General features: G+C 39.1%; 1 protein-coding gene across 2 annotated transcripts in view; it reads right to left on the bottom strand.

Moving 5' to 3' along the window:
* The window catches only part of LOC115769857, a 147795-nt gene that overhangs the window by 60357 nt on the left and 73651 nt on the right, over positions 1 to 13787 (bottom strand). For both annotated transcript variants that reach the window (XM_030714843.1, XM_030714844.1), the window contains exons 3-7: positions 12703 to 12919; positions 12456 to 12592; positions 8420 to 8545; positions 1472 to 1576; positions 390 to 481 (exon numbers count right to left, since the gene is read on the bottom strand). In XM_030714843.1, the coding sequence (XP_030570703.1) occupies positions 390 to 481; positions 1472 to 1576; positions 8420 to 8545; positions 12456 to 12592; positions 12703 to 12919 (677 nt within the window). The remainder of the gene's footprint in view (positions 1 to 389; positions 482 to 1471; positions 1577 to 8419; positions 8546 to 12455; positions 12593 to 12702; positions 12920 to 13787) is intronic.

Below are 13787 nucleotides of genomic sequence, written 5' to 3'. Positions count from 1 at the left end.
ATGTTTCGATTGAAGTTGCGAGCAACAGCTATTAAAGTTGCACAGAAAATCATATTTGCTTTCTTGTTGATATTAAATTATTCTTGTGCAAATAGCAAACGTCGCGTTTCTAAAAAATAATCAAGTCTAACAGAAGCCAAAGCTATTGTTCAAAATGTGACAAATAGGATAATACAAATTTTTTTATGTACCATGAAAAATATTTTCAATTTTTGTTGTTTATTCCCTTAAGAAAAGTGTACAAAGAAATATGAATCGTAAAAGTGTAAAGCCATAAAATCAAATTTTTAGCTAGAGTCAACGTTTTATTTCTGGATTTCTGAATTGCTCCCAACATTTCATGTTGGATGCAAGTTAGTAACACTATTTTTTTACTCATAGCAACTTACCTCACAACTGCATCGGACTGGCTTATAAATTTGTATCTTATGCTGAACTCAAAGGGTTTGTCGTCCCGTATATTGCGTGGCGGATGAAATACCTGCAAAATTGGCAAAAAAGAAAGAAAGAGGAAAATTTAAAAAGGCTACCCAAAAAATGCACTTATTTTGTAAAAATCTTACAATGCAATAACTTCGCTTGCTGAAATGAGCTGAAAATAGACTGAGCAAATAAAAGTATATAGATAGATGCGAGGGAAACGTTGCCGAATGGAACAGAAAATGGTGCGCTGTCAATCAGCTGCTCGATTGTATGTGGCAATACACAAGGACATTGACACACACCCACATAGGCGGACAGAGGGGGTGGGATGCATTGAAATATTTATTTGTCGAAAAGTGAGCGACAGCTGCCAAGACAAAGAACGATCAGGCGAACTCTTGCAATTCAGTCTGGCAAGGACTTGGGTGGAAACTTGCCTGTGCCGTATTCTGAAAAATTGTCATTTGCACACGCAATTTTCTTTTAATTATGCAATCTGCAATCTGCGCCGCCGACCACGTCAACTCATCGTCACTTGAAGCATTTTGTTGCACTCTCAGAGTGCAGGCTGGCGGTCAAGCGGGTATCCGATTGGCGCATGAATTTTTATTAATTTTCATAATTTATGCGCCTGCGAACTCTGCAACCTGTCCAGAGTTCTTATCCATTTGCTTTTATGGTCGCACGTTTATTTAAATATTAATCAAAAAGTGGCAATGGCTGCTCAAGTAAACATTACGCATACGTCGCGTATCCGCAAAAGTTGTTCAATTTAAAATTAAAAACAGGAAACAAGTGTATGTCGATTGACCGAATTCTGCATACGCTCACTTTAATTGTGCTATTTTAACTAAATTTTCATTTAAATTATTGATTTCTTATTTAAAAAGAACTCTATTTGTTTCGCTTATACATGTTGCATACTTTAAAGAGATGGCTATTTCAATATTATGGCACATTAAGCCAAGCAAAGAAAAAAATCAACTGAATGTTTGCAATAAGTGAAATCTACTCTCACATGTTTGCCTGGAGAATGTCCTTCACTCACCTTCACTGAAGCTGTCACCGTGGATGTTTCGCTGAAGTATAATTGCGGTCCGGTGGCCTTGCCGCACCAGGAGCCGCCCGTGAATGGTCGCCCCAGTTCGCTGAGCTGCCAAGTAAATAAATAAAATTTAATTAATTAAAAATCAAGCTTATTTCGCGCAGAATGTTGTTAAGGCAATTCACCAACAGTATTTTTTTGTTGTTGTTGTTTTTTTTTTTTTTTTTTTTGACACATTTTAAAGCTCACGCATGCAAATGTGGGTTAAGTTGCACTCAATTTTTTACATCGGTTTTATTAAGGGATACCGATTAATATATATGTATATATGTATACATGCATAAATGTTTGGCGAGCAAGTGAAAAATAAATAAATGCACGGAAGCTGCAATCCATCGCGAACCGAATCCCAGACCGTATGCCAATCCCATCCAATTTCAACTATAACCTGCCCAGCCCAGGCCAATCCAGACCAGACCAGGTTGCTGGCATGGGTAATGGATTATGACTGTTGTATAAATTTTTATTTGTTGGCGCCATTTGCCGGCTTGTGCGCTCAATATTTGATTGTTTTCCTTTCGCAACGGCCACTGCAGCTGGCAGCTAGAAGAATGGACGCTGCAAAAAGTGTAGCATACATTTGTGGGCCAATCGCCAATTTCAACTTGTGTTAAAAACTGTTGGCAATTGCCAAAGGTGCAGCAAACTAAAACAGCAGCCAACTTGAATGTCCCACTGCACTGAACACTAAACCAGAAACAAATGCATATGAATAGATCCTAACCAAAAGTGTTATTCCATTGATTCATATGAATAGATCAAAACCATTAGTCTATTAAGTCAATAAATTATTTATAAAAATATATTTTTATAAGCATGTGCTTGAGTGTTGCAATCAATTTCAGATAGATCGCATGATTGACTTGATCTACTGAATATATAAATAAATGAATGAAGCTCTCATTAATAACAGAGCTAAATATCTTGCGATTTTTTGTAGAAACTGATTAAAATTTAAAACTCCTTATTTTTCTAAATTTAATAATGCGGTAAACGCACCTTAACGTTTATCAAAGGAGAAATATAATGAGTTTTGCAAATGATTAGCATTGAATAGCAGGCATTTATTAGAAGCAGGCAGAGTCTCTCTTTATACCATGAACTGATCTGAACTCATTTGGTCTTTGTATTTAATATTTCACTTTATTAAAAATTAATATGAAACGCTTTAAGAGTACGTTCTCTGTTGCTAGCCAGCCAGTCTCTTGACTTACTTAAAAGCAATCTAACTATTTGTTAGTTTTTTATGGTATGAAAAGTTACACTACGGAACTAATGTTTAAACAATATACCCCAATTGAGTGCTGCCTCTGCATGGGGTATACAAAAGAAAAATAAGCAGACCTAGCAATTGACATTCATAGGCATTGCCGTAATGTCGCTAATAGCAGCCAAGAATGGCTAACCACATCGTCAATAGGTAATGGCAACCCGGTTTTTTTTCCCCAGTGGTCCGTGGGTCAGTGTGCCCGTTAGGCCAATAGCAAGCAGAAGGCAGCAGGCATCATGCAGCTCATTTACACAGTGCCTATAGCTGCTCAATTGGCAATGCTTATGAATGGTGGAGGAGGGGGCTGGGGTTCCAATTGATTAAGTTTTTAGTTAATGGGTTATTTGACCGGACAGGTCTATGTGCCTGCCACTGGCCAGCACTGCAGCTGGGAATGTGCTGCGGTTGCTGCTGCCATTGCTTCTACTCCTTCTGCCATCATTTTGCCATGCCCTAACTCAAACAACAATTTTTGCTGTAATTGCAAGTCCCCATCTATGTCGTTCATTCCAGAGCTCTGGCCAATATTTGTAACTGGTTAGAGTTGCAATTCACTGCTGTCATATGAAACGGGCTTCAGCAGCAACAGCAGGAGCAGGAGTAGAAGCAGTAGAAGCTGCAGCAGGCATCCGCCAACAGGCCCGACTGCCCGGCATAATGGTAATTTTCTGATTTCGATTTTGTGTAAATTCATTGCAAACTGTGTGGCCTCTCCTTCGCTCCTCTCTCTCTCTCTCTCTCTCTCTCTCTCTCTCTCTCTCTCTCTCTCTCTCTCTCTCTCTCTCTCTCTCTCTCTCTCTCTCTCTCTCTCTCTCTCTCTCTCTCTCTCTCTTTCTGCCTGTTTTTGTTGTTTGCCCCTTAGCACTGGCTGGACTCTATCCTTCCCATCATTATCATCATCATCATCATCATTAGCATGGCTATTATCATCAACATCGTTGAATCCATTGTGTGCAGTGAAGCGTTATTAGCATCGACTTCATAACGAATTATTGGAATTTTGGTTTTGTCGCTCGTATCTCAACTTGGTTTGCTTAGCATTTCGTTTTTCATTTTTCCCCTTTATCGATTTTTTTTTTGGCTTGTGGCGTTTTGTTTGATTAGGTGTTGGTTTTAAATTGATTGAATTATTATTGTGGTCAGCGGGAGGAGCTGGCGTCGCAGGCATAAATGTGGCAAGCTATTGGACACGAGCTGTTGACTTTGCGTACAGGTTGACCTTTCAAGTTTTTTTTATGTTGACCCAATGCTGTTCACATGCGTTATTGAAACTTTTCTGGCATGTTTAACTTTCGAATATGAAAGAAAATTGGTGAATTTAACGTGTGCTGAACGAAAAAACTTGCATAAATTTAAAATATATATTAAACAAAGTATGTAAATTCATTTGAGCTCATGAATCGTGTTTAAAGAAGCATGTGATTAATTATCTATCAGCAATTCGTGAAAGAACTATAATCAATTTATACCAAGCACGTACTTCTTATATAAAGATACGTTTACTTGTGTTAAAATCAATTAAAAAAATTATTGCTCTGGCTTTTATACTATTCAACTTTCTGTTGGCTAAAAAAATCCATTTTGTAATTTCTTTCGCCCAATGCATTGATGTTAGTTGTGAAAGCGTTGTACACAATCAACCTTTAGCTGATTAAACTTGGCTCAATTCAGTCTGATGGCACAACATTATACTACCTGTCATTGTTCGCCAACTCGCGTCAGCAGCCAGCAGCCAGCGGCAGAGCCGCATAATTTAAACAATAGCCGATAAAAAGTTTTATCTGCACAGTTGTTGGGTGTCGACGTCGTCGCTTCATAATCTGCCGACAATAAACAAAAGCCCCAAACAGAGATGCTTTCAATGGATGCATCCTGTGCCCCGTTCTTTCTCGTTCTCCACCCGTTCGCTATGTGTTCGCATGTATTGCAGGTTTAATTGTGAAACAATTTAAGCGCATAATGACACATTCGCTCCACTGTAATTCACCCACACGCACACACAACCACACACACAAGCACACACAACTTGCAAACTGTCTGAACTTCTGTTTGATTTACTGTAATTTAAAACATTTGCCACAGTTTTTTACGTCGCTGCTATTAAAAAATCATTAAATATAAATTATGGACCAAGCCGAAGCTTTTCATTTGCAATTCAATGCGCTTCTGAATAAATAAATAATATATATATAAAATAAAATAAAATGAAACAAGAGCTGTGCACTTGAAGGCTCACTTGAAGATACTCTGCAACCGGCCAAGTCAACAGGGCTTATATAATTGTTGTATCATTTCTATAGTTTTGCCAGCTCTTGACAATTTTGTTCATTAAATCATGATATGAATCCTGCCATCACTTTGTTAAACGTTTGCTAAATGAGATATATCCGTTTAAGCTTATTCATTTTACAGGGTATAAGACACAGAAAAACTTGCAAACCTTTTGCGATTTTTTTGTATTTTTCGGCTATGACTCGTAAATTTACGACACAAACAAATGCCGCTGGGGCAGCAGTGAAAAGCATGTCCAAGAAGTTTGTCCAGTTGAATTATGAGCTTGTCTATGGCACACACACACACACACAGCCAACTACTCGCATAGACGGTATATACGCGCATACATATTTATAGATAGAAGAGCTTAAACTGCCATTGACAAACTGGCATGTTGTTTTTGTTGCTGTTGCTGTTACTTTTGCTGTTGTCTTTGCCAAGCAGCAGGACTCTGGACCCAGGACACACCATGAAGACTAAGCGGATGTTATGATTGTCAAATATTGAGTCATTTACTCAAGCTGTCCTGGCCTGGGCAAAGGACAACATGGCTGGATAGCAGCCCGTGTCTTCTTGTTGCTCTGCTTGCTGTGGCCATTGTTGTTCTTGTTGTTGTTGTTGATTTAGGTTAATACGTTTATGCATAAACTTTGTTATTTATGATTAACAATATTAGCAAATAAACAATGCAGCAGCAACGTGGCCACCGCCAGTTGGTCAAGTTTAAAGCTGGTGATGTTGCAAAAAGTGCTGATAAATTATTCAAAATAATCCAGAGAAAAGGTCGCACTAAGGGCACTGCCTCTTGCAATATGCATGAGGCAAACTGTCTAACTAAATTGAATAACTGATTAAACTGTTACTTGGCAGCTCCAGCTCTCTCACACACACGCGCTGTGCTAAACTTTGTGCGGCTGTGTGCCACTTTTAGATATATATATATAGATATATATATATATATGTATTACAGAAATCACATAGGTAGATTGGTATAAATATGAGACGGTCAAGAATTTATGTGGCCGGGCCATGACACGAATAATTTATAAAGGAAACCAAACGAAAAAACTGAAAAAATAACTGGGCATAAAAAACTGAAACCGCGTCAGCAGTTAAAAATGTTTGCCTTAAATAAATAAAAACAGGCGCCAGAGCGCGGCAGCTACGATAAACCCCGGAACGAAACAGGAGAATGACAACAAAAACCTGCGGTTAGTTACGAGTTTATAAAACTGCAACAGGGTTCGCGTATATGCGGAAAAAATTGCAAATATTTAACTGCATTTTAAAACCCAAACTTGCATGCAAAAACGCCCAGTTTCCATCAGTTGAACGTAACCATTCCTCGAAAACCCAACCCATTTCTATTCCAGTCGCAGTTTTCCGCACATACATATGTCAAGTGCCAAATGAAACCTCAACAGACGAGCAAACCGAGAGAGACAGGCGGGACGACGAACGGGCGGGCGTACGGTCCAGCAGACAACAGGCTGGACAGAAGCTGGCCCATCTGGATGAGTTGGACAGCACCACAAAATGTCAGCGCACGCCCCACGTTTCTTCAAAATTTATTGTCACAAAGGCAACCGGCAGGCGTGGCAGGCAGCAAAAACTGCAGCATCACTCGCCGGCGCTAAACTAATAAAGGACTCTCGGCTTTGGGGAACAGAAAGTCCGTGGAGTAAAGGCTGGCAGAGTTCACTTTCAATTGGAGAGCTCAATAAAAGCAATAAAAATCAAACAATACACATATTTACATGGCAAAAAAGAATACAAATACGGAAGCGGAGCTATTAAAGATAACATCAACTAAATAAAAGGGAAACCTTTATGAATTGTGTCGAAAAATACTTGTTCGCTTGAAAAAGACGAGCAAAAAATATGTTAAAATTACTTTGTTATCCATTTAAGTCAACAGGCTTGCGTCTTGTTTTGTTATTTAAACAAAAATAATACATAGCTTAGAGGAAAAGCAGCTCAGCAAAAATGTAAATAATTACTTCCTTTTAAAGAGAGCATGTAAAATGTTTTTATTCATATCCAAGGAAATCGGAAATTCGTTTAGTACTAAAACTCGTCTGTGTAGCGTATTAAATTTGCTAGGTTCGCCAGAAAGTTATTATACCTAAGGTATTACTTGAAAGCAGCTCTCCTTTGTGTGATCTTTTGCCCCAAAATTGAAAAACGCTTTGCTCTGCAATTCAATACTTTGCCCTTTTGCCCAAATTGTTTCATTTGTCCGTGGCGCCACCTGAGCCCGCTGTTTGCACAACTTAAGCTACAAAAATAAATGAGAGGTAACGAAAAGAGCATGCAAAGCGAACGCCATACATCTATATTTATTAATATGTATGTGTATATCGAAGCGGGCTACACGAATGCACACCCAACTGTATCCAACCAATGAGTATGCCCCCTCAAATGGCAGCAAAACTCCATTTAATGTAATGCAACAGCATCAGATTATAAAAGTATACACAGATACACACACACACGCACACAATTACACACTGTTTTGTATGGTATAGGGGTTTATTGCACAAGTATATACCAATGTACAAATGTACATTTGAACATATTGCACAAGTCAATTACGGGGATTTGGTATATTTTATTTGGCCCGGGCTTTAGTTTTATTTTAACCCCCTCTCCGCTTTCCATTTACTGAGACTAGGGCGGGGAACAGAGCCGAATGTCTCGACAAAGTAGCAATGTCAACAACATGGAGCCGCAAAAGTTGTGATAAAAATATATATGCATGTTAAATAGTTTGCTGTTCCTTTATTTTCTGCCCCCTCTCGCCGATGGCGACAGCAACAACAGTGAACAGCACTCGAACTTCAAGCTGCGGACAGAACAGGACATGAACACAGCAATGGTATAAAGCACAAGCACACACACACATACACCCAGATGCACAGTCAGGCGCACAATTCAATTCAATTTGCTGGGCTAATGTGGCATTTGTCAACAGAACCAACAGAAAATTACAGAATTACTCGGACATTGATTGAATCGAACGGCTCGACGAAGCTCGTAGCACGAGCCAGACGACGACGACGACGACGCATCAGGAGCACAACCCCAAGAACGAAGCTACACTGCATCCAATTCTCCTGTTAGCTTGCCTGCGTGTGTGTGTATGTGTAAGTGTGTGCGCTGGCATAAAATTATAGTTGAGCACAAGTTCAATAGCAACAGCAAATGGAGTGCAAGTTACAACATCCATTTGAACGAGACTGGCCACAGGACCGAGAGGAGCTGCGGCTGAAGAGGGAGCTGGAGCGGCACTTGCTGCGCTTACGTAATATTCAATTCAAATTTTAATAAATTAAATTTGCACTCACCTGCATGAAACCCTCGGGACAGCCGGGCAGCTCACCGGTTGGACTCAGATTCGTTTCATAGCCATCCACATCCGTATCAACCATGCCCTCATCGAAGCGGCCCACCGTAAAGCCATCAAATATGATCTGCGAATGGATTGAGAATTATGTATGTTTGTAACCGATATGAAAATGCCCTTCAAAATAAGGACAATAAATACTTTGGGCATTTAATAAAGATAAATTTACAAAAATATTGCTTTTCAGTAAAAAACATTTTAAACATTGCAGAACCTCTCAACAGTCGAAGGAAAATATAAGTATACCAGATCTAGAAGAATTGTAAGGATTTTTAGCTAAAATATAGCATTTCCAGCAAAGATTCCTAGTCCATCTACACAGGGTATTCGGGATATATTTTATGTTAGTTTAGTTTTATGTACGTTGAAGTTATGCAAATGAAATTCAATTGCGAACCACGCCCATACCACACTGGCCTCTGTTTGCATATTAGATTGGCCATAAAAAAGACAACACACAGCAGGCGGCAAAGAGCACACCGAAAGTGTAGCAAGGTCAGGGCGTATCTGGGTAGAAATCATCGAGAAAAACGAGAGAAAAACAGAAATACAAACATAAGATGAGAGCTAAGGCAAAGAGTCAAGTGCTTGTTGCTATATATAAGACATGCATGTGTATGTAAATATATTTTAATAAAATATGCAAATAGGCTTGCGTGTGCTTGGCATTTGCCAAATTGCAAACCAAACTCTTAAAAAGGGTTGAACTTTCTGAAGCTTTGTACATTTTTTAACACCTTCCACATAAACAGTCACAAACAGCAAATATAACGAAATACGATTTTAATTTCGAATATTAAACCAACGAAGGAACGTGCTGGTCCCACCTACCAGTATCTTCTTCGCTAGAATCATGCTGACCACCGCCGCAGACTTGACAACTTTGCAAGTTTGGCAAACACCTGGACACTACAACTCTCTCTTGGACAAGTAATTTATGTGTTTCTCTTTCATAGAGTTTTGCATGTTGAATGAAAGTTGTGGCAAACTTGTTGCCACATGCAACGCTTGTAAGTTTGCAACGGGCTTATTGCTGTGCATTTTACAGGTCGGCATTCGCCACTGCACAGGTCCAAGGAGAAGCTATAATTATTATCTTTTTATGTATATTGCACTTAAATACAAAATAAGACCTTTCACAGCCTTATCTGCAAGCGCCCAAAAGTTCATAATTTTCTCTAATTGCAAATACCAGAAAATACCCTATAGCCAGTTCCGAAGTTAAGCTCCTTTCCAACACCTAATTCACATACGCAAACAACCACATTCTATAGACAGAGAGTAAGATCCAATTATCTTTATAATTAAAGTAAACTTCATTTAGAAGTCATTAAAAACTTATTTGCTTGAGTTCGTGAGATTCGCATAGAAAGGTGGCATTTACGAGAGTGGATTTGCGAGTGACGGAATAAGAACAAAGTAGACACGAGAGAATGAAAAAATAATGATATTTACTATTATGGCATGTTACGAAGCAAAAATGTTAAATATTTGATATTTCGGTATATTACAAAATTCAATAAAAATCAAATAAATGCAAAATGATTTTTACTAAAACAAAAATCACACCTCCCTTACTCATTTTGTGTGTAATCAACATTGAAAAATACTTGCAAAATACTCAATTATTTACTGCGTTATAAAAAACAAGAAAAAAAGAACACTTTTAAATGAGAAAATCGCTTACAAAACAAGTGATAAAAAATCTCGATTCCAATGCATAAACAAATATAAAGAGCGCATTTAAAATACTGTAAAAAAATGAGACAAACAAACAAAATAAAATGGAAATGGAATATAAAAATATTATTCAGCTATGTGAATTTTATATGAAAATATCTGTTGATTTATGTGGCTGGGAAAATTCGCATGGCTTTTATTGCTAGCAATTTAATATTGCTCCATGCTAAAAATGTGAAATATACTGAGAAATACGAGAAATTTTGCCGACAGCATTTACCGTTTTTTTTTTTCTTCTATCAAGTACATGCTTTAAGTTCTCCCCCCCCACCGCCCGACAATATTTGAATCCATCAAGGGTGTGAAAAATGCGCGCAGCTTGTGGCGCAAGTTACAGAGTGCAACTTCAGGATATTTGATTAAAGCATAAAAAATTGAAAAACGCATCCTGCCAGCAGTTTGGGGGCCAAGTTATTTCCATTAAAAATTAGCCGCGGGTAAGTTGCAGCGATACGGACTTGGGTAGGGATTGAGAAGGATGTTACCTAGGGTAATTTAAACTTTTGCTCTCTCGCCGGGAAACACACACCGACAATCATCAATCAATATGTACAGCAGGACATGCTGACAGACAAGCGGATTGCGAAGCCCAGGACGATGTTGTCCCCTAAACCGGCGCGTAACATTATTATTTCAAGCCATTTCCCACGTAGACACAACCCCACCTACACACAGCAGGGGTATAGGGATGGTGTGGGTTAACTGGATAAAGTGAAAACCAAGCACATGATTTATATGCATTGCGAGCAGAATCTGCCACGTTTATCAACGTGGTCCACAAATGCGGAAACACAAAATAAAAGTTATAACTTATGCATGACAGATTTGGTGCAAGGTGCAAAGCTGCCGAAGCAGCCAACAATTTTGCATATATCATTTTATAAAGCAGAGGCAATGCCAATGCTCAGGATTACGCAGAGGATTGGGTACTCTAGCAGCAAACGATTCAGTTCGTTGTCGTCATCCTTCTCTGTCCTATTTACAGGCTTGCCAAGTGGGCCCACCCCGTTCAACCGTAGGAAGGGCCAACTCAAGTCTCTCAGCGCGCCACAAACTTTTACTCGATTTGCCCGGCTCAACGTTTGCCTCGCTGCTAACTGCTCATTGCGCTGTTACGCAAATTGCATGGAAATCAATTATTTTGGAAATTGAAATTGACGTTTTTCTGACAGTTCGCCAAAAATGTTTTGAAGCGTGTCTAATTTTATTGTCAACGTTGATGCTGTTGCCTCATAGCTTTTTAAAGCCAAGATTGTGCTTTAAGCAAAAAGCGCCCGGTTTTGCCAAATAACTAACTACGCGCCTTTGGCCCACAGCTCAAACTCTACGGTCTATACCCCCAATTGAGCACGCACATAAACTCGGATCACTGAAAATGGCAGACATCCATCATGGTGTAAAAGAAATAAAAGCGCACACCGAAAAAATGATTTCAGAAGCCTGCGAATCTTGAATACACTGACCGTATTGGAGCTAGCTCTCCTTTGGATAGCAGTATAATAAACTTAAGTAAATAGTTAGTTTTTATCAGCTTATCGGCAGGCAATATAAATATTTCTATCTAAAATAAGCATCGGGGTATCCTGGGGCAACATTATATTTGCTGGTATTTTGACGAACGAATTTGCTTGTAAAGTTCTTTTCTGAATATCTGAATGAGTCTGTTATAAGTAGTGAAAATACTAATAAATATATAAATCTCCAATTAATAAAAGAAAAGTTCATAGATTTAAGGTCGAGAACTTCTTAACTCGAGGATTACTTGAATATAAATTCAACCTTAATATTTCCATTACAGCAATAAGACTCCATTGCACTAATTATCATGTTATTCCTCTTTTGTTGTCAAAAATAGGAATTAAAGATTTTAAAATATATATTCTCAAATATATGTGTATTATGAACATGCTTGACGTTAGAATATTAAGCCTCAGGCCCAATGTCATCTACCATGTTCGTACGTGGTCATCAACATTCGTTTTTCAATTCCGGTCTACCCAATATTTTACAGTGCATTTTTGCGTGAAGCTGCGACACTATGTGGGAGACGACACGTCGACTGTGTGTCCGCATATACAGATACACATCTATATATTTTGTTATGTGTGCCATGCAGTTTTATATCGCCGGCATGGCTGGCTAATCCTTGACCTATGACCGGACAAACACTAGAGAGCTAGAGCCGGCGCCGGCGCCACCGCTGACTAGCACCCCCTACCTCCAAAATGTTGACTCACCTGGACGATGTCGCCTTGATCATGGCCAGACGCGGTGAATGTCAGGTGACAGAGGAACGGCAACTTATTCCACTGTGGCGTTGGCACCCTTATGGCATAGGTGCGTCCAATATCACCATAGTATGTCCGATTGCAGACTGTTGGTGTGTATTCCAGCCAGATAAAGAAGTGGATATACGTAAGGATGTATATAAGAAAGTATGTGAACAGCTGTTGCTTGCTTGCAGTTGGCACATGCCACACTCACCAGAGCAATGCTTGGGCTCATCACTGCCGTCGGCACAGTCGCTGCGTCCATCGCAGTATTTGTCCAGTGGCACGCAGATGTTGCCACTGTTACCACTGCCCTTGCATGAGAATTCCGAAACGCGACAGGCGAGGCACAGGCTCAATGTGGCCAGTAGGAGCAGCAATAATAGCTGCCAGGGCTGGCTGGGATTGTCTTTCTGACGTGAACTGAGCATCTGCCAGAAACGAGAAGAGTTCGTTAAATTATCTTTAAAGTGTGAGTAATATTAAATTGTGGGCGATTTTAATCAACATTCTTTAATGAATGCCCCACTTTATTGCTGAATTTTATAAATACAATATTCCACATTTTGAAAGTCTTTCAAATCCAATTGATATCTATCGATTGAGGTTTATTTCTTGTAGTTAAAAATCGCTCGCAAAGTGCATAAAAAAGTGTTTGCATTGTTTAAAATAGTTTTTAAAAAAGTTTTCTTCATTATGTTGAAAAAATGTATATGTGTGCATTTTTAAATGTAGCTCAAGTGGTAAATGGTAGCTGTGTGTTGTGCATTTTACAGATGTTTAGAAATTTCTAAAATGTTTTCACAGAGTTTTTGTTTTATAATTACAATCTCCATTGAATCTAATGTGCTCAACCCTTCACGCATAGCGTGTAAGTGAAAACTTTCGACATAAAAGGCAGAGCAGCAAATATCCCCTTACCCAGGACCCTCAAATGTGCCAAGCTTTTCATAGCTCTCAGCTGTCTTACCCTTAAGTTGTTGTTTTTGCTGTTGTTGTGCCTCTGGTTATTGTTGTTTGTTGTCTGGCTAAAACCGTGCAGACATTTGAACGTAACTACTTCAAGTTTTATGTTGCCGTCAACCTTTTTTTCCAGTGCTAAGCACACACACACACACACATTTTATGGAGCATACGTGGGTCTGGGCATATTGAAAACTCAGCATTGTTATGACTTTGAAACTGGGGGCGTGGCAAGATGTGGAACGAAGAAAAAAGAGAATGGAGCGTTGCCAGTCCAGGTAAATGGCAGGTGCAAAAACCGTTATCGGTAGCCGGTTATCGTGGATGGGGCAAAAG

Source organism: Drosophila novamexicana, unplaced genomic scaffold, assembly GCF_003285875.2.
Source record: "Drosophila novamexicana strain 15010-1031.04,08,12 unplaced genomic scaffold, DnovRS2.1 tig00004554-arrow-pilon, whole genome shotgun sequence".
Classification (NCBI taxonomy): domain Eukaryota; kingdom Metazoa; phylum Arthropoda; class Insecta; order Diptera; family Drosophilidae; genus Drosophila; species Drosophila novamexicana.
This window is presented reverse-complemented; position numbering and strand designations above follow the sequence as displayed.